At 40.2% G+C, this 24,895-nt stretch overlaps 1 protein-coding gene across 1 annotated transcript in view; it reads right to left on the reverse strand.

Annotated features, from left to right (window-relative positions):
- The window catches only part of LOC130222312 (gastrula zinc finger protein XlCGF57.1-like), a 96,783-nt gene that overhangs the window by 57,017 nt on the left and 14,871 nt on the right, over nucleotides 1-24,895 (reverse strand). Inside the window, exon 4 of the mRNA XM_056454890.1 lies at nucleotides 11,827-11,830. Within this exon, the coding sequence (XP_056310865.1) occupies nucleotides 11,827-11,830 (4 nt within the window). The remainder of the gene's footprint in view (nucleotides 1-11,826; nucleotides 11,831-24,895) is intronic.

The following is a 24,895-nucleotide window of genomic DNA, read 5'->3' on the forward strand; positions in this document are numbered from 1 at the left end:
CTGTATTCTTTATATGGTTGCCACTTATCATTTGTGTCTCCACACCTAAAGCTTGAATTACTGTGCACCAAAGATGAACAGATGTCAGTCACTAGTTTTTTAGACTCATTCCACTTGTAGCGCCCAATACCTTCTGGTCTGTGAATTGAAACAAAGTGTTTAGTGTGGGCTTCTCCGCCAGCCTCACATGGTGCTTTACAGAACGGACACTGTTTCCCACAGCCATGCACTCGTTTGAACAGCACATCCTGAGGTTTGGTTTGAAGATCATTTATTCTATTTCGAAAATTCATTCCTTGGAATTTTACTTTCAGTAATTTATCCAGGTCCTTCACAGAATATTGAAGGCATTCAGCAATTTTCTTAGGATTTGCATTGTTCAGTGTGCTGATTTTGTCCACAGCATCCATTGGAATGACAAGCCTGTTTTCAAGTTTCCTGCAGATGCCCTGGATAAACCCTTTGATGTCATTTTTCTTTGGGTCTTGCTCTGCTGCTGTGATGGCCTCAGTAAATTCACTCATGACTTCATTGACAAGCTTTTCCTCTAATTTGAACATTCTGTCCTCTGCTGAAAAGTGCTGCTCGGCTTTGTCCAAAATATATCTTTTAACATAGTTTTCATATGACGTGATGAATTTTAAATAAGGTTGAAATTTAAATTCATGAAGTAGATTTTTCAAGACTGAAGTCTGAAATGCCATTCTTGTTCCAAAAAGTGCAGCGTTTTTACCAGTCACCATCTTGTCCGCCATTTCCATGCTCAGCTTTTCAGAAATATACCTTTCAATAGCAGGTTGTAGGCAGTGTTTCATGAACTCATCAGCCGTCTTCTGACACTGGTCTTGTTCATGGTAAAGGTCTATGAAGTTAGAGCGATATGTTTCTTTCAGGTTCTCCAAAGCTGTGAGTGGATTGTTGTCTTCAATGAACTGATTGTGAATCTCTTGAAAGTCTCTGCTTGCAAAGCCACAAATGTGCAGTTTAAGAGAGAGCTCAAATTCTTTTAGCTTTTCATGAGCCTGAAGTTTCTCATCAATCATGTTAAGAATTTCCCTGGTGTACGTGTCGTCATAATCATCCTTACTGCACTTTTTTTTGTTAATAAATTCCTCACAATCCCTGATGAGGTTGTCTGACATCTCCTGAATGTTCTTCGTTCCTCGACCTTTACAATAATCGATAAATTTGAATATAACGTTTTTTTTGTTGCTGACATCAAACTTTTCGTGGCCATAATTGTGAAAATCATTCTCTTTGACTAAGCTTTGAGCTATTGAACTTCCTCTAGATTCAAGATTTTTTCTCAAACAATGAAGAACCTTTGTCATGATATCTTGTTTTTTGGTCCTTGTGCATGGCAGTGTCCTGACCGTCTCCTGCCACATTTTTTCAAATGCTTGATCCAGCTTGTAGTCTGACATGTCAGACTTTTTCTCACGACAGTCTTTCAGCAAGTCCAGAACTTTTTTCTCCATTGTGTTCATGTACGTCTTTTTGATTCCTTCCACCTTGATCCATCCATTTCGACATGAAAGAGCTGCATCCAGTTTTTTTCTAATGGAATTCAAAAGCTCTGTCTTCAATGACTTGGCAGAGTTTATAAAGTCCTGTCGATAATTTTCCACAAGTTCAACATGACCTTCTCCTTGTTCAAAATATGATTCAGTCTTGTGAATAATTTCATCCTGTCCTTTCGAAAGCTCAGTTTCTGCTTCTTGTAGTAAATTATCATGGATGTCTTCAGTGGTGCACATCTGAATGTTTTCAAATTTTCCATGGTTTAAGATCTTTGTTTCTGCTTCTAAAGCCCATGTGTGCATTTGTTTTCTCAGTGTCCAGTCCCATCTGTTGTACTCTGTGCACAGTTTGATGTATGCATCAGCTACCAGGCTGTTTCTGAAGCTGAAGATGAATTTCTCATATTTCACAGCAGTCCACAAGTCTGTGGTCCATTTAAGAAATTCATTGATGTCACTGGGCTTGTAGCATCGGAACATCTCCATTATATGCTTTTTGAGATCATACACAGACTCACTGTAGCCAATACTCACTGGTGCCATTGGGGGGTTTCCATGCCACAATCCAGGGATGTAGCGGTCACCTGTGTCAGTGTCGTAATTCATCACATCTGTAAATTTCTTGAACTCCAGTTTGTTCTCCATTTTGGCTGCAGCTTGTGTCATTTCATCTAGTTGCTCCAAGAGAAATTTACGATCTCTCATGTTTGAATCATGAGCTGAGACATCAGCAACATTCTGGTGTACAAACAAACACTTGTGTTTCTTACCGATCTCCTTCATCCTGAGGAAGGCATATGGACAATGATCTGTAAAATGTCTTTCATCTCTGTGGAGTTCTCCATTGCAATATTGACAATGGTTACGTCACTCAGTCCAACAACGAGAGTTGCCAACTCATTGTCATGCTCAAAACTGTTGTCCAGTTGTGCAAGCTCAGGGCATTTGAGTCCTTCAGTGTCAATAATCACTATATAATCACAGTGGAGTTCACAATCATCTGTTACTTTAATGAGCTGCATAAAAGCTCCTCTGGTGCATCTTCCGCTGCTCACTGCAAACTGAACTCCGAACATGGTGTTCAGCAGCGTTGACTTTCCTGAACTCTGGACACCCAAAACAGTGACAACCACAATCTTGTTTTTGGGATTTACCAGTGTGTTTAATTCAGAAAACACACTACTGATCCATTTTACAGGGATAAATGAAGTATCTCCATCTACTAGTTCAAGTGTAAATCCATCCAGCAGTAGTTGAGCACAGAGCCTAGGTAAGTGTTCCAGCTGTTTTCTGTAAGGATTTCCTTCTGGAAGTGAGACTGCAGCTTCATAAAGCTGGCTCATCTCTCGAATGAAGTGCTCAACTCCTAAAGAACTGTTTGAAATCTTTTTATCCAGCTCAGCAATTTCTGCTTTGTTCCCACTGACATCTTGACATTTCTGTTTGTAAAGTTCTCTGAGTTCTGGAAGCACTTTATGGGAGTGATTCTCCAAGTTGATTCTCAACCATTTTAAGAAGAAGTCTCTTTCTGGAGTCGACAGTGCACTGATAAAGCAGCTCATAGTAGAAGACAGTTCTAGTCTGCGTTGCTCTTCTCTGAGTTTATTTTTCTGTATCAGGAGGTCACTTTTGTAGTCTTCAATATTTTTATCCCCTACTTTCTTCATTCGACATTCTTCCTTCTCTAACTTGGCCAGTTTCATCAAGATCTCACCCTGCAGAGGAAGCTCCTCTTTCTTGAATTGAACTATATCTTTTATTTTTGTTGTGATTTCATCTGCACGTTCTTTGGCTCGCTGACATTCTCCAGCTTTCTCATCCACCAAAATTCCCAGATTTTGTGCAATCTCAGCTAAACGAACAACAGACATTTTGTGTTTGTTGTTAGTAATTGCATCCTGCAACTTGCTCTGAATTTTGTCAACAAAGTCTGCATCATTCTGCTTCGCTTTAAAGATGAAATTGCTTTTCTTCAGATTGAGCTTCTTGACTGTAGCTTTTATGCTTTCATTGTTAGAGTCCCCCACAAAAAATAACTCAGGCACAGATTTCTGATTGGGGAGTGAAATGAACTTTGTATCTAACAGTTGGTCTTCAAAAAACACAAACACTACAGCTGAAGCCTCACAGAGGAAAGAGTACTGTGTTTCAAAGTTCTGTATGTCTCCTCTCAGGTTTGCTATTGCTACAGGCTCAGGAAAGACATCAATGTTCCCATTTCCACAAGGAAGATACCAGGTCATCTCAACCAATCCATTAGATATTTTCTTTCTGATGTTTCCACAATTAATGTTGAAGTGCACAAAGGTGTCAGTGTACTGCTGTGGATTGCTGAGCAATTTGTTGAGAATTTCTGACTTGGAAATGTTGCACCTACCAAGTCTCACAAAAGACACTAAGGGCAGGTCTGACAGAGCAATTCTGTCTTCTACAAATCTATTTGAATCTAACAGGGAGTGTGGTCTGTATTTTTTCACAATATCTCTCATTGCCCAAAGCATAAGAGTGATCTGGTTGCTTTCATTGTTTGGCAGCAGCAGGGGAACTGCAAACTGGCACAGGGACATTTTCAGGATGATTTCTTGCTGAAGAAAACTATCAGAACAAAGGAGCACAGCAGTGACGACGTCTAAAGGATTTACTGACTGAGGACAGTCAGATTCAGCACTATTCTGGTCATCATCCCAATCTGAATCTTCTGCCTGATCTGATGTGAAACACTTCACACTCCTCGCTGTCCTTTGTAACATCATCAGTCTCTTCAAGAAGAGCCATGGCAGATCAGTGAGCGACTGAACTGGCACATCTGTGACACTCTTCCTGTCAATCTGCAGCACTGTGTAGAGACTTAGCTTCTTATCATAGAACTCTGCCAAACCCAAACTTTCCAGGAGATTCTTCATTGTCGAGCTTGTTCTTGTTTCCTGTAAATAAATATAAAAGTAGTTACAAATGCTGTCACTTGCCCAGTTAGCACTGCATGATTTAAAGGCAAATGCCCCCAAATAAACTAATATTACAGTTACACTAACTAGTAGGTTAGTTTATACAAAATCCTGCTGATAAATATAGTACTGCTGGTCACCAGAATAAGGTATGTTTTGCAGTATGGGATGATGGCTTGCTGGTTGCCAACATGAGAAGTTAGTGTGCTGAAGTGTGAACCAGTAAATGTTATATTATGGGTACTGATATAAAGACAGCAAAACGACAACAAAACCCACGTATGTATTAATGTAATAAATTTCCTACACTGTAAAAAAAATTGTGAAAACTGACAATTAAATATTGACCACCCCCCCCCCACACACACACACACACAAAAAAAATATTAAAAATAATTTGTAGATTATTTGAAGTTAAAATTAAAAATATATATTCACCAAATATATTAAATTGTGCTCAGGCAATTTATCAAACAGAAGTGAAATATTTGAGTTTGACGATTAAACCTAGCTGCAAAAAAATGCATGTAATGCATGTAAAACGCATGCGCATGGTTGAGAGCCATTGCTTTGGAACAGCAGATTCAAATTTCAGTCCAGCAACAACAGAAATCCAACGAAACCTTATACTCAGACAAATTTTCCTTCAATAAAGTTACAGTGAGTACTTAATTCTGTATTTATTAAATCATGTCTAAGTTTAACCAAGTGCAAATCTCAGTAATTTCGACATTATGAACAGCATAGGTATTACGTTAGACTGCTGCCTCAAACATAATGTGGTACACAGTAACGTTAATTAAAAATTTGTTATATTTGGCTCTTGGCAGTAAAACTGAATTCATGCCTGTACTATTGACAAAACCTATGGTTTTGACCTTAATGATCTCTCTGTGTACTTTAAGTTACTATATATTGTTATTAGTGGTGGGCCGTTATCTGTGTTAACGCGAGACTCTTATCGCGTGATAAAAATTTTTAAAAAAATCGCTAAAGTTGGGTTTGGAGCTGGGTCTATTCTTTGCAAGCTATGATGACTTTCACCTTTTAGCGCGGATGTATACCTGACCGGTGAGCCGTCTGACAAAAAAAAGTGCCCTTCTGAATCAAATCAGCAGGATGCCCGTCTGGATCTTTCATTTATGCTGAGTTCAGAATGCCTGATTTTGACTCGCCGACAGGTTTTGAGAAATCGCAGACAAATGCCTAAAATCACAGGCAAATCGGTGCTCGTTCACGTGAGTGACAATCACACAGTACGAACTATCAAGGACGCATCATGAGAGAATCGCAGATGAGTCGCAGACACCCGTGAGATATTTGGCATGCTAAATATCTGGAGCTGTCGGCAATTCAAATCATGCCGTCTGAAATGTGTTCTGACTGAAAATAACATCAGCGATCACCTACAACCAATGAGAGAGCAGCATTCACTAGTACGGGTACCTGCAGGCCAGCGGGAGGCTGGGGGAGAAGTTAAAAGCGATCATTTTCAGTTTATTTGGACCCAAGAAATGGAGGAAAAACTAGTGAAAATTTGGCAGGAGCACTGTGTCTGTGTGTGTGTGCAGTCCTTTACTCTCAGCCGCGTGTGTGGATCTTGTCTGAAAATGCGGCGAAAAGTCCTACATGATGGTAATCGTTTGATTGCAGTGTTTACCTCAGTAATGCCACTAATATATGCATACTCCACATGTCTTAATTATATTTCTGTTTAGTTAAGGTAATCAAAAATTGCTGTTTGGAGCTTATGTAGGCCTACAGTTCAACATTCATGTTTAACTGAATAAACAGTTAGTAAACACAAGTACATCTTATTGAACATAATTTATTTTTATCACCAATTATCATAGTAGAACAGTTTCTTAAGCAGTTTGTGATGCATTTTGGAAACCGGAGATGAGCCCCTGGTCTAATGCGCCACCTGGCTTGAGAAACCCCTTCTCAAAGACTTAAATTGAGTAATTATTCGGGTAGCACACATATTCTGAATGCCTTCGGCAGAATTCAAATGAGCTATTTTAATCTAGATTAATTCCAAGATTAATCTAGATTTAAAAAAAATCTATGCCCACCTATAATTGTTATTAAGTTATTAATTTATGATGAAAGAAACACGTATCTGCTATAAATTAACATGTGTCTTTCTTTTTTCAGTGTAACCATGACATGAAGCTCCATTGCTAGGTGAGGCACAAATAAACCGCAATGACTTTGACAGTAAGTATCTTTTTAACAATTAAAGGTGCTGTATATAAGTTTTTAATCTTCTAAAGCATAAAAATACCATAGTATGTTTGCAGATATTTAAGAATTATGCCAAATGAACACATTTGTTATCTCAAAAACAATGCTGAAGTCAGATGTTCTGCTTTGAAAATGTTTTTTCCATTATTTCAGAGTTCTAAAGTTCAATTTCAGATGGTTTATTTTATTTTCAAGATAGGTAAACTGAGGTAAACTATCTGGTGCTTCTTTCAGTAGTATGGCAATAAATTACATGTAACATGGCATTCAAACTTACATTATTAGCATTTAACAATAAATAAAGCACATGAGGTTGTACCCGAGGTGATCAGTTTTTCCTATTGTTGACCTGTGAGAAATTGAAGCTGGTTCTAATATATCAATTCAAGGTGTTGGTTAGAACAAAAACTCTTTTTAATATGAAAATATTCCTTTTATCGCGTGCCAGTGCTTTTATTTAGAACACGGTTTAAATCAGCCTTTAGGCTCGATAATCTTGCTGTTGGTCGTCAAACTGGCACCCTGCGCTTGCGTTTGTTTTGATCCAGGAATGCAATACTTAGTTCAACCACTGGGTGTCAAATTTACATACTGCACCTTAAAGTATATGTTTATTCCATATCAGTCTCAAATTTTGCTAGCTCGAATATGTAACTTGTGTGAAGTTGGTATATTGAGGGCTGCCATGTACCGCCACTCCAGTAAAATGTTAATGCTGACTGCAATAGAGCTTGAGAACCTGTCGTAAGAAATGCAATGCATTCTAGGTGTTTTGGTCAAAGGAGTCTGATTCCCATTGGCCTCCCATTTTTGTCTATCATATATGCACTCATCAGCAGTAAACTGTAAGTGCTTGTACTACAGTTAATGGAGAAAATCATATATGGAAATGTTTTCTTGTGGTTGCTCGTTGATATCCTGTCAGTTATGGATAAACTCGTTCATTTATTTGATCAGCTTCAGATCTGCCCCCTCTTCGCCTGTGCTCGGCTTCTCCAGTTACACTTGACATTGGAGACAGAATGTTATGGAATGCCTATTATCAGCTTAGGCAGACAAAGAGCATTTATAAAGGTATATACACGTCAGATCATTTTATTCTGAGTGTTGTAAGATGTTTTTCAAAAGATATTACTATAAAACGGTTGTTTTTCTGTTGTGATTTGCATCTGTTTACATTGAGCGCTCCTGCGTTTGTCCACAAACATGGCTGACCGCAACTCGCCGTGACAGAGATTTCCCGAGCTCTATACTCTGTATGATGCTTAACTTGTTAACGTTACCAGTTTTTACTTCTACTGTAGCCTTATACAATTACTATAAGATAAAAAATTATGTAAAACACAACTCTGCCTTATAGATTTTCAGCTTGAATATATTAAACATGAATTTGTAGTTGTTAAATGGATTGTTCACCCAAAAAATAAAATATCACTCTTTTAAATATCTTTAAATATCACACTGTCACCTCACAGCAAGAAGGTCGCTGGTTTGAGCCTCTGATGGTTCAGTTGGCATTACTGTGTGGAGTTTGCATGTTCTCCCCGTTTTTGTGTGGGTTTCCTACGGGTGCTCTGGTTTCCCCCACAGTCCAAAGACATGCGCTATAGATAAATTGGGTAAGCTAAATTGTCTGTAGTGTATGTTTGTGAATGAGAGTGTGTGGGTGTTTTCCAGCAGCTGGAAGGGCATCCATTGCGTAAAACATATGCTGGATAAGTTGGCGGTTTATTCCTCTGTGGCGACCCCAGAATAATGAAGGCACTAAACCGAAAAGTAAATGAATGATTTTATTGCGATATTTTGCTAGCCAGCTTCCAACACCCTTCATTGTATGTGCAAAATTAAAGTGCCATGCTCTTTTTTTCACATAAAGCAGATCAACATTCATTCATTCATTTTCTTTTGGCTTAGTCCCTTATTTATCAGGGGTCACTACAGCGGAATGAACCGCCAACTATTCCAGCATATGTTTTACACAGCAGTTGCCTTTCTAGCCACAGCCCAGTACTGGAAAACACCTATACACTCTCACATTCACACACGCACTCATACTCATACAGCCAATTTACTTAATCGAATTCACCTATACCGCATGTCTTTGGACTGTATGGGGAATCAGAGCATCTATTTATCTAGCGGTCAGTCAGCTACAATTTATTTATTTTTTGTCATTATGTTCATTATACCCTACCTCCTCAGAAGTCTTCATCTTCCTTACAGGATATCCAATAGACAAAGAGCCAGGTCCATCTCAATTAATAATTTAGAAGATCTGAGAAGAAGAATTAGACCATTAACAGATGTGTCTTTTATCCACATTCTCCTGAGTGCTGGTCTTCCCTTTACATAAATTATGCGAGTCAAGGAATAACTACTTTTATGTATATTATAGGTGACGTGGTGGCGCAGTGGGTAGCATGATCGCCTCTCAGCAAGAAGGTCGCTGGTTCGAGCCTTGGCTGGGTCAGTTGGCCTTTCTGTGTGAAGTTTGCATTTTGCATGCATGTGTGGATGTTTTCCAATGATGGGATGCAGCTGGAAGGGCATCCGCTGCATAAAATATGTGCTGGATAAGTTGGCGGTACATTCCGCTGTGGCGACCTATGATTAATAAAGGGACTAAGCCGAAAAGAAAATGAAAGTATATATAATATATATATATAATAATATATACACACACACACACACAGTGTTCAGCTTCATTATTTTTTGTAATATAACAATATATAATACTCCATAAGAAATAAAGATTCAGACACTTACCATAAGCTTGTCATGATTCTCTACTGTCAGAAGAGCATGAGAACCACCCTGAGCCTCTCTTCTTTTTACCTTACTGGGATATACCATTACAGAGATGGGGGTGATGTGATCTCAGTTACAAATTTAAGATTTGGTTAGATCAAAACCTATATCTTTATATTGGAATGAATGAGAAATGGCTAAGTGTAGTAATAATTGTTTAATTGGTTTCTCTGTCAATTATTATGAAAACATCATTAGATTTTTATTTTAAGTTTTTCGGTTTCAGTTTTGCTTTCTGTTTCATTTTTTTTCTTTTGATCATGTGGTTTCCAGGAATCCGTAGATCAATAAATGAGGTCTACTTTCCTGCAAATCACATGATTAACAGGAAAACAGTGGAAGATATTGACGCCATTACTTTCACCTGATTATATTTTAATGAGTAGCTATAGATTTTTTATTTATTAAATCTTTGCCCATCTTTTTACCACCATGAAACACAAATAATATTTAAACTACTTTTATAACACGTCATCCAGATTAGTTAGTTTTAGAAAATGTTACCTAAAAAAAGCTATTTAATGCCATGCCTCTTTGTTCTCTGTGTGTGTGTGTGTTGGGGGGGGGGGGGGGGGGGGGTGTCTGGGGGGGGGGGGGTAGGGGGGGGGTTGATATTGGTGTTCACGGAGTACTGCTGTTTGTACTTGATCATTTATTGAAAGGATATTGTGTGCAGGTGGCACCGAATGTTTCACAAACCACAGTCCATTATCTCCACATAAAACTGAAACTTAAGAAACATGTTTTCCAGTGTAGCTTATGCAGCATTTAGGAAGTCATATTTACTTTTATGTGGCAACTATGGGTCTAGTTCACACAACTCCAGCACTCAAAATTGTCCTGCACAAGGACAGTCATGTAGTAATTGCCACTTTGCAGAAGTATGCTGATCTGCACCAGCTGCTCAAGCCTCACAGAATCTGCACCCACATGCTCCTTACAACTGCACTGAAATCAGGCATGTTTCAGGGGGGGCAAACAGCTTTTAGGACATGTACTCTGCTTCCTGTGGAGGTGAGTGTTCCGCTGTTTACCCACAGGCCTCTGGTGGATCCAGAGGTGTAACTAGTCATTCAACCCCTGCGCAGAATCCCTCTCGCACTGCGAGATGAAGTGATCGTGAAGCTCCAAATGATGCTGGCTATAGAAGTAATCAAACCAGTAAACCAGTTACCGCTAGAAAAAGAGTCTGGTGGAATACGAGTATGTGTGGACTTGCGTTCTGTCAATAAGGCTGTTATTCCAGACAAGTAACCTATACCCACACCGGAGGAGCTGATTACTAATTTCTATGGGTCAGAAGTGTTCATTAAGCTGGATCTGCGACAAGGTTACTTGCAAGTACTACCTCAGTCTTCTAGCATAAACCTCACAGCGTTTGTCACTGACACATATATATCGCTATACACATATGAAATTTGGTTTAAGTTTCGCCTTTGTTTTTTTTTTAAAGGTGATGACCACCATCTTGGCTGGTATTACTGGGGTTGCTGTTTTCTTGGATGACATTGTATTTAATGCAGCAGATATCTAGACACATAATGATTATCTCTACAGGGTGACCAATGCTCTCATGGAGCATAATCTCACACTAAGATGAGGAGAAATGCACATTTTCTACATTCGCCATTGATTTTGTTGGGTTCCGCCTCACACCCTAAAGCTACGGTCAAACTGGGATTTGTGTGTGCGCCAAATTCTGTTGTACGGTGCTGCGAAAAGGGGCAGGATTAAACAAGATAATTAGACATTTAAAAAAGCCAACGATTGCTCAATATTTTAAATTTCTGTCCAGAGAGGTCGTGTTTTAATCCTTAATTGGTCTCACGCAGTCAAGTGATGCTTGTAGGTGAGAGTTCACCAAGCTTGAACTTTGCATCGCAGCGAGCTGCGAAACTTAACGCATGACCTTGCGTTTCCGGTCTGACGCATTTGCGTGCGTATGAATGGAAGTCTATGGGAGGAAAAGCCCAGTGTGACCGCAGCTTAAGGCATTGCCCCTCTTCAGTCACATATCGAGGTCATTCACAGAATCCCAGAACCCTCCTCCACTTACCATGTAGCTTAATTCTTGGGTATGACAGCCTACTACCTGCATTTTCAGCCTCAGTACTCCCAAACCACAGCACTCCTCCACCAATTACTAAAGAAAGACGAGCCATGGAACTGGACTGCAGAATGCACTGAAGCTGTCAAAATTCTAAAATCTCAGCTAACCACATCACCCATTCTATCTCACTTTGACCCAAACATGTTATCAACATATTAAACACTAAACTATACTTGAAGTCTTTACAGCCATCAACAAAACTTTAGGTACCTTTAGATTAGTACCACTCTTATTACTGGTCTTGACTGCTCCTCAATTTATGTTTGCTTCTCCATATTACAATGGCTATGTATTTTCCTTCTAATATTGCTGGAATGTGCGTAATTTCTCTTCGCTGACTCTGACAATAGAATGCTAAACTTTGAGTTCACTGGTTGGATTGTCCCGATTCTTCTTTTATACTTACAATGAGCAATGACTTCTTACTTTGTCACATGTGATGCGTCCACGCAGGCACTGAGAGCTGTTCTCTCACAAGTACAGGACAGTGTTGAAAGGCTGGTAGTATTTGCATCCAGGGCCCTGAAGCCCACGGAACAGTGTTACTCCGTGGGTGAAAATTAAGTCCTTGTCTGTGTCTGGGCTACAGAGTGGCGGCATCTCTATTTTTATAGGAGACGTTTCACCCTCTGCACAGATCATCGTTGCTGACCACACTTTTTTCAGCTTCCAGATCAGGTAATAAACCCCTGCACCTACACAGATGGGGTGAGTGCCTGAGACAGTATGATTATCAGCTGAAATTCATGCCAGGATGGGACAATGTGGTAGTGAATCTCTTATCCACATCCATAACTTCATCCATACCAGCAGTCTCAGCATGCAGTAATGATGCAGAACCGGAATTCTTTCAGGTGCTTTATGCGCTTTTGCAAGAATTCCTTGCAGGAGTTGCTAAAATATTCTAAGCATGACTAAATACTATTAACTATCCACACCTATAAATGCTCAGGGTGGCCTGGACAAGGAAATTGGTGCCATTTCCGAGGGTGCGGAATAAACTGTTTTGTTGGGGTGATGTATGTTTTTCCAGTGGTCTCTGTACAGAAGTGCAAAACAGCTTGCGTGCCTGTGTCCTATCAATGGCACATGAGGGTCATTTGGCCATTGTAAAATATAAGCAGAGATGCAGTGACATGGTCTGGAGGCCAGGAATTGACAAGGATATTAAAAGACTAGTCAGAGAGTGAACCATGCATCCTCAGTGGGAAGACTGGGTAACCGGCTCCATCCCTTTTGTAGCCAGTTGCATGGCCGTCACGTACATGGGAGCACCTTGAGGTTGACATCTGTGGAGAAATCCATGGCCATGGAGATTCCGAGAAATGCAGGCGGCGGAGCAAGATACCCTCTTTGCCACGGTTGCGAAAAAGTATCTGCATGCGCTACAGGAACACCGTCTCAGTGCTGCTGGAAACATTGTAATCTCAAATAAGTCTCCGCTTAAACCGAACAAAGTCAACATGTTAGTTTTTCTGGCAAAGAATTTAAAATATGAATAGAAAACAAAAGGCGGAGAGACGCAGTTTTTTTTAACATCTGACTTATGTTGTTACAAGCCTAGGCTAATATTTTTGTTCTTCGTTACTATTTATATTATTATTGATTAGTATTTGTGAAGTTTCTAAAATGTAACGTTTACTGTTTCAAGCAGTTAAAGTTATTTCTATTTAACTAGCCTACATTATTATAGGCTGTATTGTGTTGTTTTATCAACGAAAGTTAAACAACAAACATGTTCGTTTGTACGGATATTTAGCATAATACTTTGGTCTTTTTTGATTTCTTAATTTTTACATGAAATGTAAATTTACTTAGGTAGGCTACAGGGGCGTATTTGTTGGTAGTATACCGAGGAATGCTTAAACAGTGAATATTGTCATCATTATAAAAAAAATTATAAATAAATAAATAAATAAATAAATAAATAAAAACCCCTAGTTTCTCCGTCGCAGATCCATCATTTGAATCACGTTAGTTATAACGTGCACTCATAATGATGAAGCACACCATAATCACTGTAACGAGGCTGCTGAGGCTTTGTTAGAATCCATATGCGGAAGTTTATTGAAAGGGAGAGACAAAGACATCAACGTATAACCAGGCAAATAGTTGGTAACAGGAAAGCAGTCCAATCCAAACAACAAGCAAAGGGGCAAATCCAGAAGACGTAGTAAATATACAGGCAGAAGTTCAGTAACACAGCAATCAGTCCAAAACAGATCAAAAGGGCAAAGACAGAGAACGTACGTGATCAAGGCAGGCAGGGTCATACACAGGATAGCAGTCATGAAAGTCACTAAGGAACAACGCTTGGTAAGGCAGGATAAACTGGCAATACTTCGCAAGGAAGCATGGCCTGAGCACTCCTTGATATACTGCACAAACAGGAAGTAACCACAGAGGGAGCGGAGCTGAGTCAGTAGTCGGGCGAGGGCTCCCTCTGCTGGCGTGGCGTTACAGAACCCCCCCTCTAGGAGCGACTCCTGGAGCTCGACGTGGGCGCCCCCGCGGTCTGGGAGCTGGTCGGTCGGGCCTGGCTCGATGAAATTCCTCGATGAGGGAAGGGTCGAGAATGTCCTTGGCAGCAACCCATGATCTCTCCTTAGGTCCGTATCCTTCCCAGTCCACCAAATATTGGAGCTGACCCCCTCTTCTCCTTGAGTCCAGCAACACATTAACCCTGTATGCCGGATTCCCATCAATGTCCAATGGTGGGGGTGGTTCTGCGGCCTCCTGGCCAGGGTCAGTCTCCGGGTGGACCGGTTTGAGCAGGGACACATGGAAGGAAGGATATACGGTAATTAGCAGGAAGCTCTAGTTGGTAAGTCACTTCATTGATTTGTTTAATTATTTTGAAAGGACCCACGTACCTTGGACTGAGCTTCCTGCTGGGCAGCCGTAGCTTGATGTCCCGTGTAGAGAGCCAGACCCGCTGTCCTGGTTGGTAGGGAGGATGTGGACGACGTCGGCGATTGGCCTGGAACTCCTGTGTTCTCACAGCCCGCTGGAGCCGGACATGGGCACTGTCCCACACCCTCTCACTACGTTGAATCCATTCATCGACCGCCGGAACTGAAGACGGCTCACCAGACCACGGGAACAATGGAGGCTGAAATCCCAGCATGCATTGGAAGGGGGTAAGTCCCGTTGATGAGTGAGTCAATGAGTTCTGTGCGTATTCGGCCCAAGGGAGAAACTCAGACCAGCGATGTTGTTCTCTACTGCAGTATGTTCTGAGATACCGGCCTATTTCTTGGTTGAGACGTTCAACTTGGCCATTAGCTTGTGGATGATATCCAGATGTGAGGCTTACATTGATATCTAGCTGGCGACAGAAAGCCCTCCAGACCTGTGAGGTGAACTGTGCACCCCGATCACTTACAATGTCCTCCGGTAGTCCATATGTACGAAATACATGCTGGAACAAGGCTTGAGCAGTTTCCATGGCTGTGGGTAGGCTTGGTAATGGAACCAGACGACATGCTTTGGAGAATCGATCAATTATTACCAGAATGGTGGTGAATGTGTTGGATGGAGGCAAGTCGGTTATAAAATCAATAGATAGATGGGACCATGGTCGTTGAGGTATAGGTAACGGCTTAAGGAGTCCTGATGGCAATTCCTTGGGTGTTTTTGACTGGGCGCAGACTTGGCATGACTTGACATAATTGGTTATATCTTTACTCATCATTGGCCACCAGAAAGAGTTTTGGACAAGATGGATCGTTCTTGATATACCTGGATGACCTGCACATATGGATGTATGCACCCATTGCATGACTCTAGGACGTAAGATTGTGGGGACGTAGTTCTTGTTGGGTGGACATTGTGGTGGTGGAACCTCGTTTAGCTGTTCACGGTGGATTTCTTCCATAATGTCCCATGATACCAGAGCAATGACTACTGTAGGGGGTAGTATGGTTTCTTGAGTATTTGTTTTTTCTGTGGGAGAATCATAACGTCGCGATAGAGCGTCTGCCTTACTATTCTTGCTTCCTGGTCTGTACGTGACTGTGAATTGAAGAATAGGGCCCATCGGGCTTGTCTGGGGTTAAGTCTCTTTGCGCTTTTTATATACTCTAGGTTCTTGTGATCTGTGATGACTTGGAATGGGTGTATAGCTCCCTCTAACCAATGTCTCCATTCCGCGATTGCCTCTTTCATGGAAAGTAATTCTTTATTCCCCACATCATAATTGCGCTCTGCTGATGTTAGCGTTCTCGAGAAGAATGCACATGGATACAGTTTACCTGGGGTTCCATGTCTTTGTGACAGTACTGCTCCGATGCCCAGATCTGAAGCATCTACCTCCAAGATAAACGGTGAGTTAGGGTTGGGATGTTTAAGTATAGGGGCTGTGGTGAATCTTTCCTTTAAGTCCTTAAATGCCTGGTTTGCCTCCTCTGACCACTTCAGTTTCTTCGGTTTACCTTTAAGCAGTGATGTCATGGGTGCAGCTAATGTACTGTAGCTGCGTATGAACCTCCGGTAGAAGTATGCAAACCCCAAAAACCGCTGAAGTTCCTTAATTGTGGTGGGCACTGGCCATTCCGTGACTGCTTTAACTTTCAATTCATCCATCCTCACTCCATTCTGACTGATGTGGTATCCCAAAAAAGATGTTTGCTTAACATGAAACTCACACTTTTCCGCTTTGACATATAGTTGATTTTCCAGTAATCTTGAAAGCACCTCTCTGACATGATTCACATGATCTCCTTCATTCTTGGAATAAATCAAGATATCGTCGATGTAGGCGACAACATACTTGTTGATTAGATCTTTGAAGATCTCATTTATGAATGACTGAAAGACAGCCGGAGCATTTGCTAGTCCATAGGCCATGGCTTGGTATTCATAGTGCCCCCTGGTGGTGATAAACGCCGTTTTCCATTCGTCCCCTGCACGAATTCTAATCAGGTTGTAGGCACTCCTCAGGTCAAGTTTGGTGTATATGGTGGCTTCACGTAGTTGTTCAAGAGCAGAGGGGACTAATGGGAGGGGATAGCGAAATTTGACTGTGACATTATTCAAACCTCTGTAATCAATACATGGACGAAGACCACCATCTTTTTTCTCTACAAAGAAAAATCCAGCTGCAGCTGGTGACGTATATGGACGAATGAGACCCGAATCCAGAGCTTCATCAATGTATTCGTCCATGGCTTGGCTCTCCTTGGGGGAAAGAGGGTAAACCCTGGTTTTAGGTGGAATAGCATTGGGTAACAGCTCAATTGCACAGTCCCAGGGGCGATGTGGTGGGAGTTGCGTTGCTTTGATCTTGCTGAACACCTCAGTTAAATCTTGGTAACATTCTGGTATGACTACAGTCTTGTGAGTTTCAGGGCTCTCAATGCTGGTTGTCAGAAACGGCTGTGGTTTGACATGAATACACCTCTCTAGGCAGAATGTAGACCAGCGCTTTAATTCTCCTGAATGCCATGATAACTCTGGATCGTGAATATGAAGCCATGGGTATCCCAAGACTATCTCATACTTAGGGGTGTCAACAATATAGAAGGAAATGGATTCCTGATGTAATGTTCCAGTCTTGAGAGTGAGGGTCTTTGTTTGTTGAGTAATTCCATTTCCTATGAGCGCATCATCGATAGACTTGATTTTAATGGGTGGTATACAGGTTTGAGTGGGGATGTTATGTTTTTCAACAATGTCTCTGCTAATGATATTAAGTGCAGCTCCTGAATCAATCATCGCTGTTAAATCAAGGAAAACAGCGTCAATCTGCAGAGTGACTGGTAGCGTGAATGATTTATTGCTTGGTACAGAGAAGTGTTCCATATTTATCTTGACTTGACTGCTGCTTTTATATGGGCATCCGAAACTTCGATGTCCAGTTCCACCACAATAAAAACACAGTTTGAGGCGGCGGCACCGTTCCCTCTCCTCTTCAGGGACTCGTGAAGTATTAACTTGCATGGGCTCGTCACGATTTTTTAATTCAGTGGCATGAAAAGATCGGGTTAGCTCTTGAATCTTGGTATTATGTTTATGTCGAGGTGCTTGTCTCATGAGATTATCAATTCTGATTGTCAATTTAACAAATTCAGAAAACGATAAGTCATGATCCTTGCAAGCCAGCTCTGTCTGAAGCTCCTCATTCAGATTATGGTGAAACATTGCCTTTAACGCCACATCATTCCATCCGCTCTGAGCTGCTATTGTTCTAAATTCAATAGCGTGATCCGCAGCTGATCTGTTACCTTGTTTGAGGTTCATCAACTGGGTGGACACTCCCTTTCCTCCATCTGGGTATTCAAACACTTCACGGATCTGGTTAGTGAAATACTCCAATGAAGTTTTTATCTGAGTATCCGAATCCCATACTGCTGCGGCCCAGTCAATTGCTCTACCAGTCAATAACGTCATCACAAATGCACATTTCTTTTCTTCTGAATCAAATTTCCCACCCTGGTGCTCCATATAAATCTTAACTTGACGTAGGAAGCCTTTGCATTGCTCAGCAGTGCCATCAAATTTATCAGGAAGCGCAAAGCTTACCGTTCTTGGCGTGGTAGGAGGCAGGGACCGGATATAATGTGTCAGGTGTTCGTTAATCGACTGTAGTTGCATCAACTGTTCTCTATAGCCCTTTATTACTTCACCTTGGTATGCAATTGTAGATTGCACTCTTGAAACTTCCGCTGGATTCATGGTAGGCGAAGTATTCTGTAACGAGGCTGCTGAGGCTTTGTTAGAATCCATATGCGGAAGTTTATTGAAAGGGAGAGACAAAGACATCAACGTATAACCAGGCAAATAGTTGGTAACAGGAAAGCAGTCCAATCCAAACAACAAGCAAAGGGGCAAATCCAGAAGACGTAGTAAATATACAGGCAGAAGTTCAGTAACACAGCAATCAGTCCAAAACAGATCAAAAGGGCAAATACAGAGAACGTACGTGATCAAGGCAGGCAGGGTCATACACAGGATAGCAGTCATGAAAGTCACTAAGGAACAACGCTTGGTAAGGCAGGATAAACTGGCAATACTTCGCAAAGAAGCATGGCCTGAGCACTCCTTGATATACTGCACAAACAGGAAGTAACCACAGAGGGAGCGGAGCTGAGTCAGTAGTCGGGCGAGGGCTCCCTCTGCTGGCGTGGCGTTACAATCACGAGGGCATTAAAATAAAGACAACCTAAACAAATTTATAATTGTTTATTTATTTAATGTGTTTTTTATAATCGCCCGTATGTTTTCGTTTTAAATGTAAGGCTGTTGCATAATACAAATTTTGTCAAATCTTGAAAAAATTGCCAGAGCCATATTAAAATCTAATTTAAAGAATTACATTATCGGATATAATAAAACTGCATTAAATAAATAAACCAATATAAAACAAGCAAAAGCAAGCTACAACAGTTTAGGTAGGTCTATGTAGCCTACATAAATGAAACCGTTAAAGCCAAATTAAACTTTCATTTTACAAGATATTTTTTTTTAAAAGATTTTAGATATTTTCTAAAAACAATAAACACCAGAGAAGGTTTAAATAATTATATAGTGGGTACGATGATAATAATCAAATCGTGCAAACAGAGCATTTTTGGGGAGAGTGAAAGCAGAATGCGAGCTTTTTCTGTTATCCAGCTATGCAGTGCCACTTTAAAAAACGCATCGGGGAAAACTGCAAAAAAGTGTTTTGTCTCCCCAAACAATTGTGTCAATGTTTTTATATGACGTGCTAAAATTGAAAAATGAAATTTACATGAAGAGCTTTATTAGTGAAAAGCTGCCGAGCGCAACGAAATGGGCTATAAGCTATATTTGCTCTTATGTGCTGAAATACTTAAAACTTTCCTTAAGACCACAGAATAATATGCAACATCTAAATGTCATATAGCCAATAAGGAAAAATTAACATGTTTCAGGTCTCTCCAGTGCATTTGGACTGAATATTTGACTGTGTCTTACTGGATGTCTTCAGTAACTCTATAAACATAGAGGCACAAGCAGACTGTAGGATTCATTCATTAATTCTTTCTTTTATTTATTTATTGTCAACCAAATATATATAAATTAATGTGTGTGTGTGTGTGTGTGTGTGTGTGTGCGTGTGTGTGTGTTAGTGTGTGTGTGTGTTGTGTGTGAGTGTGTGTGTGAGTGTGTGTGTATGTATGTGTGTCAGAGTCCAGAGGTGCGAGTGGAGGAGGTGCGTGGGGAGGGAGCGGGGAGCAGAGCTGGGAGAGAGTTCAGCTTCCTGACAGCCTGATGGATGAAGCTGTCTTTCAGTCTGTTGGTCCTGGCCTGGAGACTGCGCAGTCTCCTCCCTGATGGCAGCAGACTGAAGAAGTTGTGCATTGGGTGGGTGGCATCTGCTGTTATGCAGAGGGCTTTACGGGTAAGACGTGTGCTGTAAATGTCCTGAAGGGAGGGGAGAGAGACACCAATGATCTTCTCAGCTGTTCTCACTATGCGTTGAAGTGTTTTCCTGCAGGATGCATTGCAGGTTCCAAACCACACAGTGATGCAGCTGGTCAGGACGCTCTCAATAGTGCCTCTGTAGAAGGTGTACATGATTGGGGCTGGTGTTCTTGCTCTTTTGAGTTTGCGGAGGAAGTAGAGACGCTGCTGTGATTTTTTGGCATCCTCAGTGCATTTGTTTATGTAGGCTGTAACAGTCTCAGCATACTCCTGGAGGTCAGTGGTGTTGTTGTAAGTGGCAGCCTGTTTGAACATATCCCAGTCTGTGGTATTGAAGCAGTCTTGTAAAGCCTCTGAACAACCTTCTTGCCACACTTGTATCTCCTTGCAAACCGGTTTGGTGACTTTAACGATCGATCTGTAAGCAGGCATTAGCATGACAGTTAAGTGGTCCACCAAGGTGGGGGGGGGAGGCTTTGTAAGCTCCTCTCTGTGTGGTGTAAACAAAGTCCAGTGTGTCATTGCCCCGTGTTGGAAAGTTTGTTGTTGTATTTTTGGAAACACACTCTTTAGGTCTGCATGGTTAAAGTCCCCTGCCAGGATGAGAAAAGCATCGGGGTGGGCTGTCTGCTGCTCACTAATGTGCAGTTTCCGTAAACACAAAAGCACAACAGTCCTTTACAGTCCTATGTGATGAACGAAGTAGACGGATGTAGTCCAGTTTGTTGGAGGGGATAGCGGGTTTGTGGGGGTTAGCCGCTAGCCTTGTTCGGATACCCCCGCGCTTACCCCTCTTCTGCTTCCTCTCGCGCTGCTTGAAGCGCCTCCATTGTGGGCGAGGTGGTGGTCGGAGGATGGGTAGGCATCCGGAGCAAGCCGAGATCTTGCAGCTCATTAGTGTCCGCGGAGTTTAACTTGTGAAGTTTGTTTCTACCGATGTCGAGCAGAAATGTTCGACTATATGCGCGCTTAAGGACAGATAAACGTGACGTTGACGCACAATAACACGGCGACGTACAAGACAAAGAACACAAAAACACATTAATAACATATTAATAAATAATACCAAGTTTTAACACATCTGCTACATTCCAGTGGAGCCTCCGTTGCGCTCTACCACAGCTGGCAAAACTTTCTGAAGGTGGTCGATGTATCTGTTGCAGACAGTTATTGTCAAACGATGCCGCCAGAATGTTTCGATGGCTTTAAGAAGCTCGTCCTTATTTTTTGGCTTGACCTCATTGCACTCATGCAACCACTGTGCTTCAGCTGAAAGAAGCGCAAACAGCAGCAACGGAAGCTCAGTGGACACAAGACCCCATGCGTACACCCGTTAACCTGAATGAGGATATGGAACAGTCCGAAGTCACCTCTGCTGGCCCCACTCCAAATTCAAGTTGCCATCCCGATTTACTGTTCTTGTTTCGTGCAGTTGTGCCAGACCAGCGCTACGCGGAGTGGGCATCCACAACGAACTGGGATGGTTCGAGAGGCAAAGTTGCTTTGCCCGTGAACCTAAAACAGTTTGTTAGAGACAGCGTGATTAAGAGATTCCCTAACCCCCCACAGCGCTGACAGCAAACGCATAAAGGACAGAGTGAACGAATTTCTACGGTCCCCACGAACCTCTGTTAGCGCCCACCGACGTCTTCAGTATTAGAGACAACTTAAAAAAAAACATTCAGTTATTTTTGTATTTGTATTTGCTTTTTTTCTCATAATAAATATATCCTCTTAATCAACTGTATGGCTGTTTTTTTCCCGATTATACGCAAAAGAAAAAGTGTTTTTTTCATGCTTTTTTTTCTAACACGTTTATGAATTATAAGTTTTAGCCTAAGTTTACCAGACAAAACAACAATAACAACATTATTATACATCATAGTAGCATGTAGACTATAAAAAGGCAACATATCGACTCATGCGCACACATGAGGCCCGTAGCCAGCCTGGTGAAAGGGATGGATCTTTTTTTCTCAAGTGGACCTTTTTGCAGTTATACGCCTCAGTTTCTATTTAACTATGAGATTTAAATACTACATTTTAGTGACTTTTTTGCTGGATTAGCCAGTCAGATGTCATTATAACCACACTTTTTGATGTACTAAAATATTTCCTAAAAAGTGCAGTTAAAAAAATTCAAACAAGAGAAATTTTTAAAATACAAATTTATTAAATCATATGTCATTAGAAAAATAGCAATCTGTTTTAAAGTTTTAAAGTAAAAAAAACTATCATTTATTAGACAAAAAACACACTGGCCAAACCTTTGACAGCTTTTTCTTCTTTTTTTCACGGTTATGCGCGCATTAGCCTATATTTCACACGCATATGTAAGGTGACTGAAATTAAAATACAAAACATACTGATCCATTAAGTAAAAAAACAAAACAACAATTTTACTTTAAAGAAGAACATTGACGTTAACATTATTTTATTATACTTTAAGTGATCTGCTTGAGGTAGGTCACGTTTATCAATGGTAAATTTTAACCTAAGTTTACATTAATAACATACAGTGCATTGTTCTTTACCATACAAAATAAAAAATAATAAAAGAAACATTATACACCATAGTAGCCTGTAGCCTATAAAAAGGCCGCAAATCTTTTTAAATGCATTAAAAGGCAAGCGCATATCTAAGCCTTACCTTGAGTTTGTTCACACTCTGCCTGTATTAACTTACATGCTGTATTTTAATATAGCTAGTTTTGATGAATTAGCTCTAACCTTTGACAGTTTTTTCTTCTTTCCGCGGTTATGCGCGCATTATATTTCAAATGCATATGCAAGGTGACTGAAATTGAAATTAAAATACAAAACATACTGTGCCATTAGGTAAAAAAACAAAACAACAGTTATACTTTAAAGAGAACATTGATGTTTTGAAACAAAAAAATTAACTGAAAACTATTAAAAATAAACCTGCGAGATATGTCCTGAGGCAAAATTATTCTATGAAGCAGCATTCAACTTAAGCTCTTTAGACCAAGGGTGCAATTCTGGTCTGAGAGGTGGGGGGGGACCAAATCTGAGTGATGGTAATACTGTAGTAGTGGAATGTTGGTGATAGTTGTAGGAATGTGCAGCAATGTTGGGTAATTGTGTGCAGAAAAGCCTACATTTCAATTTTATTTGACATTTTATCATAACATATACAGTGTATTTTTAAAGTGAGAACAAATGAAAGAATATAATTTTTGGGAAATAACGTGAAAAGTTTATTTAATTGTTTTAAGAGTAAGAGAACGAATTTGGATATAAGATATTGGAGTGTGCGGCGGGTGGGGGACGCGGGGCGCGGGGAAAGGTGACTGATCTTTAAAGAATGCCACCATCACTATCAGTGGTGGGAGCGGGCTATATATCCAGGGTCTTCAGCATTTCACACTATACCTCAGCTTGCTAAATTATTTTTATATTATTTTATTGGGACAATGTATCTCCCTAAATCATTAATTCTTCTTAAAATGTTTATATTAAATGCCTAAAAATAAAATATATATAGACTTGCAAACATAAGTGAAAAGTGAGATCCTCTTCCACTCGCATTGTAGCCTTCCCTCCCTTTCAAAGGTACTCGTAAAGGTAGTCAAGGCTACTTTTTATGTAATTTAAATATTAGGCCTGCTTGAGTTCTATTTTTTAAATCTATAAGGATGTGTTATAAGGTACGGGCGTATGATGGAAGAAAAGGAGCGAGTTAGACAAACTTTTAAAAAAAACTCTTTTTTTTGTTGGAAAAATCATTTTTTAAACAGATTTCGTTTGGTATCATTTTATAGGGCTATGTAGTGTATTTTTTGTTCAGGTATCAACAAGAACAACAAAACATTTGAGGTGAGTTATTTAAGACTTGCTTCTTAAACAAAAAGGCCAAGACTTATTGTCAGGATTTGTTTAAATAATTAAATAAGCTATAACTGTGGAAATCAGTTAACATTTAGGATGGGTTTATATTCTATTTAGGGGTGTGACGATAACCGCATCACCGCCTTACCGCCATAATGAGATGTCAATGAGATGTCAACTCTATACAATATCTTTCAGTATTGTATAGAAAAACAGAATAAACTAAATAAAAGGAATAAAAGGCCTGACCTAAGTATTTTCCACCTAAACTACAAATTTAGATTACAAAACGAAAACACTGAATCCTTTTTAATAACCAGCTTAGGCTGTTTTTATTTTAGGCTTATTTTAATAAAGCAGGCCTAACTCAAATCAATCGCTCCACAGAAAATAAACATTTTTAACGCACCGCTGTAATTTCTATATTCCAATCCCTTTAACAACATTTTTAATACAAGTCATTATTTTAAAGATTATTACTTGAGAATATGATTTTACCTCAGCGCTGCACTTTTCTCCTTCTCCCTCTCGCTGAGTTCAGGTGACGGAGTGTTGTGAAGTAGTTAAACTCTCCTCAGTTCAATGTACAGTGTCAAACTGGCCCAGGAATATCAGTATATTAATATAGGCTTTGCTAAAAAGCTGGTTAAATGTAGGTCTTTTTTACAGAAGCTATACAGAAGTGCGAGCTGCGACCACGGTGATGAGGCAACAATCGCATATATTTTGACTTATTTAAAGTAGGCTATAGGCTATAGCATATAATAATTTTGTGTAAAGACATTTATAAAAAGATGTAGCTAATATATCACAGGGGTTTGTGTAGGAGCAATTACAGTGGAGCATTAATTAAAGCAGTTTATTAAATTAAATAGTTTATTTAATTAAAGCATTAATTGCACAGTTGTGTAGCGGATGGAGACGCACAAAAATACACAATTCATATATTTTCGTCGGAAGAAAAATATTCTTTGAACGAATTTTGTTTTGTACAATTTTTATCTTAGTTTTTGTCGGTCAGTTAT

Source organism: Danio aesculapii, chromosome 4 (genome assembly GCF_903798145.1).
Source record: "Danio aesculapii chromosome 4, fDanAes4.1, whole genome shotgun sequence".
NCBI classification, from domain to species: domain Eukaryota; kingdom Metazoa; phylum Chordata; class Actinopteri; order Cypriniformes; family Danionidae; genus Danio; species Danio aesculapii.